This window comes from Oryza brachyantha, chromosome 10, assembly GCF_000231095.2.
Source record: "Oryza brachyantha chromosome 10, ObraRS2, whole genome shotgun sequence".
Taxonomy (NCBI): Eukaryota; Viridiplantae; Streptophyta; class Magnoliopsida; order Poales; family Poaceae; genus Oryza; species Oryza brachyantha.
The window spans coordinates 12249850-12256503 of NC_023172.2; the positions used below are offsets into that span (position 1 = coordinate 12249850).

Genomic DNA, 6654 nt, shown 5'->3' on the forward strand with positions numbered 1-6654 from the left:
AAATCAATTTCTGGTGTCATATTTATTGTCTAAATAATTTAACGGAGGTTGCTAAAGTCGAGTATATCTAAAGACTGGATCATTGGGTCGATAATTTTTTACATCAATGAAAGTCACCATGGACGTCTAGTTGACGTAGCGCTGAAAAATGATGGCTTCATTTTAAGGACTCTAACTGTAGAGTTGATTTATATTTGATGATAGAGATAAAATAAATATATTTTAAAAAATAAATTTCACAAATATTTTAAAAAGTGAATTTAAAATAGTTTAAAATATGTGGGTATTTTTTCATAATGAAGCAGATAATCCAAGATAATAATTTGGTGGAGTAGCTAAGAATAACCCGGTAAGAACTTCATTCGGATAGGTAGGGTTCAAAATAACCCGGATACTATATATCGCTGTCTGCTTAGCGTCATAACCTAACCCTGCTTGAAAAATCAAACGGACAAAGAACTCAATCCGAATTCTGAATTCAGAAACATTTCGTCCAAACAAGAAGAAAAAACACCACCAAAACCTCGACTCCGGAGCCTACGCCCGTGTGGCCGAAACCCCACCGACAACAGAGGATCCGACCACCACCGCGCTCCACGCCCCGGCCGACACGCGGGCCCCCACGCGCCCATGGCCCACCCGTCATCCTCCCCGGCCGGCGCTGTTCGCTGCTCGCGGCGGCGCAGCCGATCCCCTGGCGGTCTCCACTGCGGCAGCGAAGCGAAGCGCCTTCCCCCACCCCACCCCTCTAATGGCCAGGAAGACATCAAGAACTCGCCTTAATTCCAAACCACTGTGCCGCTGTAGCACTCGCGCACACCTCCCTCCTCTTCTTCCTCCTCCTCTTGCTCTCCCCAGCGAGAAGAGGCGAGAAAGATTTGAGCTTTTTTCTTTTCTTTCTCGCAGACGCGAAAGGTTCGGATTTTGCGAGGGGGAGGGGCTGCGTGCCCTGATGTAGATACAATATCGTTTCCTGCACTGTCCCAGTGACCCGCGTCTGTCGCGGAGCTGCGAAATCGGAGGCTTGTGGACTCGCTGGTTCTTGATCTGTCTGTTGGAGTTGGAGGAGGACATGGGCGGGAGGGCGGGTGGGTGAGAGCTTTCGCTTCGGTTTGCTTTTTTGATCCGATTGGTTTCTTGTTCGTGTTTGCGTTTTGGTGTTTGTTTTGTGTGTGACGGGTGGGAGAATTTGCAGGTTTGTTGGGTAAGCAGTGATCGCATTTGGTGGTGGTGGTGGCGGCGGCGGAGATGAAGGAGGTGGGTGAGGAGGACAGGTGCCTGGACCCGCAGCTATGGCACGCCTGCGCGGGCGGCATGGTGCAGATGCCGGCCGTGCGCTCCCGCGTGTACTACTTCGCGCAGGGGCACGCGGAGCACGCCAACGGCGGCGGGGCGGCGGAGCTCGCCGCGGCGACGGGGCCGCGCGCGCTCCCGGCGCTCGTGCTCTGCTGCGTGGAAGGGGTGCAGTTCTTGGCTGATCCGGAGAGCGACGAGGTGTACGCCAAGATCCGGCTCGCGCCGGTTGGCCCGGGGGAGGTGGAGTTCCAGGAGCCGGAGGAGCTCTGCCCGCTCGGCGGCGACCCCTCGGAGCCCCCCGAGAAGCCGACCTCGTTCGCCAAGACGCTGACGCAGTCCGACGCCAACAACGGCGGGGGTTTCTCGGTGCCGCGCTACTGCGCGGAGACCATCTTCCCCAAGCTGGACTACAGGGCCGACCCGCCGGTGCAGACGGTGCTCGCCAAGGACGTGCACGGGGAGGTGTGGAAGTTCCGGCACATCTACCGCGGCACGCCGCGCCGGCATTTGCTCACGACGGGGTGGAGCACGTTCGTGAACCAGAAGAAGCTCGTCGCGGGGGACTCGATCGTGTTCTTGCGCACCAGGCTCGGCGAGCTGTGCGTCGGGATACGGCGGGCGAAGCGCGTGGCGTGCGGCGGCATGGAGTGCATGTCCGGGTGGAACGCGCCGGGCTACGGAGGCTTCTCGGCGTTCTTGAAGGAGGAGGAGAGCAAGATGATGAAGAGCCCCGGTGGTGGGTACATGAGGGGCAGGGGGAAGGTGAGGATTGCCGATGTCGCGGAGGCCGCCGGCCTAGCGGCGAACGGGCAGCCGTTCGAGGTGGCATACTACCCGAGGGCGAGCACGCCGGAGTTTGTCGTGAAGGCTGCATCAGTGCAGGCTGCAATGAGGATCCAGTGGTGCTCCGGGATGAGGTTCAAGATGGCATTTGAGACAGAGGATTCGTCAAGGATTAGCTGGTTCATGGGGACAATATCTTCCGTTCAGGTTGCTGATCCAAACAGATGGCCAAATTCGCCATGGAGACTTCTTCAGGTTTGCTTGATCCAATGCTATTTACAGTTATCGCGTTTCACAGAATTTCAATGGATGCATGCCCCGCATTGTTGACTAATATTTATGGTCACTCTCAAGTGTTACAATTTACTTTTTCTTATACTATTTAGTTATGTTTGAAATCGGCTGAAGTTGCAAACTGGTGCTGAATGTCAATCTCATCAATTAGTGATGGTGGAACTTGAGTGGGTTGCTAGTGTGATGTTCCTCATTTTCCGGTGAATGTGCTGCGTTCTTGGTCTGTGTTTAAATTAAGGGTTCTCTACTCCCAGTTAAGGATGCAATAGGTAGGAACGGCAGAGGGTGTTCTTTTTCTGTTCGTTGGGAGCTTGGTTGGTGTTTCCAAGTTGGAGTATCTCTTTGTTAGCTGTCTTCTTTTTTTGACACTGCACTTCACAGTTTTCTAATTCTGAGTGCAGCATTGAAATTCCTCCTATGCAACCAACAACTTGGGAATTGAGATCATATGGCATTCCTTTGCATCCTGCCTTCACCTCAGTCCAAATGTTGGAGTATTGAAAAGGCGTGACAATGCTTGACACACTACGAAAAAAGAAATTGGATGGTTGGGCCCAACTAAATGAGCAACGCCATATTTAGTTCCATTAGCCTATGATGGATTTACAATTTATAATCATAATGAGCTGCACATTTTTTTCTAAAAGGAAAATCTTTTGCCTATAAGAAACTACACTGTTTGATAGATCCACTCTGAAATATGTTCCCTTCAAATTGGTAGTATACGGTGCATCGGTCTCTTCCAGTTGTCAATAATTGAGATCAGGGTCTTCATTGTCAGAAGTTTCATTTGCAATCAGTCTTATATCACAGGGCCCATATATCATGTTTCATCATCCATTAGCCATCTGTAGCTGTTTGCACAATTGAAATGTTGCTGGAAAATGTCCTTAGCGTCACATGTTTCAAATTTTTCACAAGGAAAAATTTCATTGCTTGATGCATTGGACTTCTGAACGTTGTATCCGCCATGGTCGGCCTACAGCCCTCCTTGGATCCACGTCATCGTGCCCTGATGCTCTTGGCCAAATTGGACCCAGTAAGACATATTGGATCCACTAGTACTGAGAGAGGCTGACCCATTAGGCAAATCTGTATATCTTCTGGGGGGTTGGAAGGGAAGATCAGTGGCTTTTTCCTTTTATTCTGGCTACCTGCTTCGTCACTGGCAAACTGACTCCCCCCAGCCTTGCCAGCTTGCCCGCCATACAGCCGCTGGTGCTGTTATCTTGGCTATACATCGCCAACACCACCCATTGTTGGTCCTACCATTGACAGGAAGCTATGGTTCGAAGATAACCTTAACCTTTAAAAGATGTGTCTTTGCTGCCAAATACATGCACTTCGTAAATAAATGCAATGTATTACATATGCCATCAGAAAGAAAGCTATGAATTTTTTACTGTACTAGTATGCTAGTAGCAGAACTTCAGATGGGTGTGAACGATTATACTGTCCACATATCTCAATAAATATCTGCTCTACTACCATAAATTTGTCATCTCCACCAGTTTCCCCTATATGATTGCTGGCTGATATTTTTAATCAGAATATAGCAGTATACCTGGAGAAATAGATATTAATACTAATGGTACTGGCCTAGTGCTGGTCCAACTGAACATGCTAATTCTATTGGCAGATGTGCCCTATGATTATTAGCTCCCTCTGCTCTTCTATCAATATACATATGGTTAATTCATGGGATGTCACATTTGCATTTACAATAAGCAATGAAGGGATACCTGGGAAATGCTTTACTAGTAGTGTCAAGTGAGATATTGGAAATTTATTTTGCTTCAGCTGTCAGCATATTTAGAGAGAGTTGGCTTATGAAAGTGAAAAATCAACAGTAGTTACTAGTTTTGCCTATTTTAATTCTGCAGACCTCACTGTTCTTTCCTTCATTTCTGCCCTATTACCTTTTCTAATTCCCGTGGTTTCAAAATTATTACAGGTGTCGTGGGATGAACCGGACCTGTTGCAGAATGTGAAATGTGTCAGCCCATGGCTTGTGGAGCTTGTGTCCAGCATTCCACCAATCCATTTAGGACCATTTTCTTCACCTCGAAAGAAGTTGCGGGTTCCTCCACATCCTGACTTCCCATTTGAGGGTCATTTGTTGAATCCGATTTTCCACGGGAACCCACTTGGTCCTAGCAACAGCCCCCTGTGCTGTTACCCGGACAACGCTCCTGCAGGCATACAGGGAGCCAGGCATGCTCAATTTGGTTTACCAATAACAGACCACCAGCTTAACAAGCTGCACCTCGGTCTGTTCCATGGAGGCAGTTTTAACAGACTTGATGCTATTGCTCTGCCTTCGCGGATATCCAAGGGCTTTATGGTCAGTAGTGCACCTGCTCATGACAATGTCTCTTGTTTGTTGTCAATCGGTACACCACAGACCACAGAGAAATGTGATGACAGAAAGACGACATCCCACATAATGCTGTTTGGAAAGGCTATATTTACTGAGCAGCAGATAACTTCAAGCGGATCGATGGAGACACTCTCCCCTGGAGTTACAGGAAATAGCTCACCCACTGGCAATGAGCAGAAGGCAGGAAATGCATCTGATGGTTCTGGTTCATCGATTTGCGTTGGTTTCTTGTCCCAAGGTCATGAAGCTTCTGACCTTGGTTTAGAAGCTGGGCACTGCAAAGTATTTTTGGAATCAGAGGACGTTGGTCGCACCATTGACCTGTCTGTCTTAAGGTCATATGAAGAACTGTACGGTCAACTGGCTGATATGTTTGGAATCGAGAAACAAGAAATCATAAGCCATCTTCATTACCGTGACGCAGCCGGTGTAGTGAAGCATACCGGTGAGGTACCATTCAGGTGAGGACTTCATTATGATATCAACAGTTTTTTTTTTCCTTACAGTGCTCTAGTAGGTTATTTCAATTATATCTAATCTATTCGATTTATGTTGTAGCCACTTCATGAAAGTTGCACGGAGGCTTACAATAATTGCCGGTGACAAGGGGAGAATTGAGAGGCCTCTCATCGAATGCTTAGTTGAGCAGGCGTGATAAGTTCAATAAACTCCCATTTGAATTTAATTCAGACATGAATCCTACCGTGAAAGACTTTCCTTTTATATGTACTTGCGTGGGCTGTTAACAAAGCAGAGATGCTTTGTATGGTCAGTGCTGTGGATTGCTTAAGTTAAAAGTGTGTGTGCTTTTATCTTTGCCTCAGTTAGTTCAGTATCTTTGTTGGAATTGTCATGTTCTTCTGTTCAAGTTCCTAAATCAAACACTTGGATGAGCCTGGTCTGAAATAAAAGAGTGAAGTGCACCAGTGGTCGTTAAACTTGTGTGCATGTGTCATGTAGGTCCTCGAACTCTCAAAATATATTTTTAGGTCTTCTAATTTGTCCGTGGGTGTCATATAGGTTCAAATGGGTTTCGACTCACTCCATCTGCTGACGTGGCATGTCACGGTGGCGCCTATATGTTGGTGGGGCCATGTGGATCCACATGTCAGTATCTCTCCTCTTTATTTTTTTCTCTCCCTTCTCGTAGGCGTCACCGTGCTATGCCACGTTAGCGGATGGAGAGGATCGAAGCTCGTTTAGACCTATGACACCTCCGGACAAGTTCGGGGACCCAAAAATACATTTTAAGAGTTTAGAGACCTAGATGATACATGCACACAAGTTTAGGGACCGCTGGTGCACTTTACTCTGCTGCTGCAATGAAAAAGGGATGCTCATTTTTTATGGTGGTGAAATCTGTCAAAAAATGCATCAGGACATGGTCACTTTTCCTACTTGTCCAATGCCAAAACGGCATCAGTGTTAGCATTCTCGTTCTGGGGTTGAGGTAGATCACGAACTCGGTGAAATTCGATGAATCTCGAACGAAGTTGGCCTGCTGAGCGGTTTGGGGGAGCTCTGAAATTTGGGCGATGAAACTCAAACGAAATTGTGAACCCTGACAGGCATAATGTCGTGTAGAGTTGCAGATAAATTTGCTTCTGATTTATAAACAGGTAAACGATGCTACAGTAACAGTGACAAAAACTTAAATGCCCCGTAGGAAAAAGAAAAGGTGCTTCCGATTTTGGCTCTTCCTTGTTTTGAGATGAACGTGAGTGCGTGTTGATCTGGGAAATAAGTTGAAGCCAAAGGCTAGTGCTTCCCATTTTTCGGTGCCTCTTTGATTTAGGGGCTGTTTGGATACCTCTAACTTAAAATTATTTTAAGTCTCTATCACATCGAATATTTATACACTAATTAAAAGTATTAAATATAGACTATTAATAAAACCCTCC

The 6654-nt window shown here is 47.1% G+C and overlaps 1 protein-coding gene across 1 annotated transcript; it reads left to right on the top strand.

The window, feature by feature from the left end:
* Window positions 1–1196: 1196 nt before the first annotated feature.
* LOC102699342 (auxin response factor 22) lies at window positions 1197–5635 on the top strand. The gene is made up of 3 exons (XM_006661803.3): window positions 1197–2334; window positions 4328–5214; window positions 5312–5635. The coding sequence occupies exons 1-3, from the start codon at window positions 1249–1251 to the stop codon at window positions 5406–5408; spliced, it is 2070 nt and encodes a 689-aa protein (XP_006661866.3). The 5' UTR covers window positions 1197–1248; the 3' UTR covers window positions 5409–5635.
* The last annotated feature ends 1019 nt before the right edge of the window (window positions 5636–6654 follow it).

Bases quoted from the DNA above. Each gene is read 5' to 3' on its own strand.
- LOC102699342 (XM_006661803.3), top strand. From the start codon at position 1,249: ATGAAGGAGGTGGGTGAGGAGGACAGGTGCCTGGACCCGCAGCTATGG. The intron at 2,335-4,327 runs GTTTGCTTGATC...AAATTATTACAG, and splicing joins CGCCATGGAGACTTCTTCAG to GTGTCGTGGGATGAACCGGA. The intron at 5,215-5,311 runs GTGAGGACTTCA...TTTATGTTGTAG, and splicing joins ACCGGTGAGGTACCATTCAG to CCACTTCATGAAAGTTGCAC.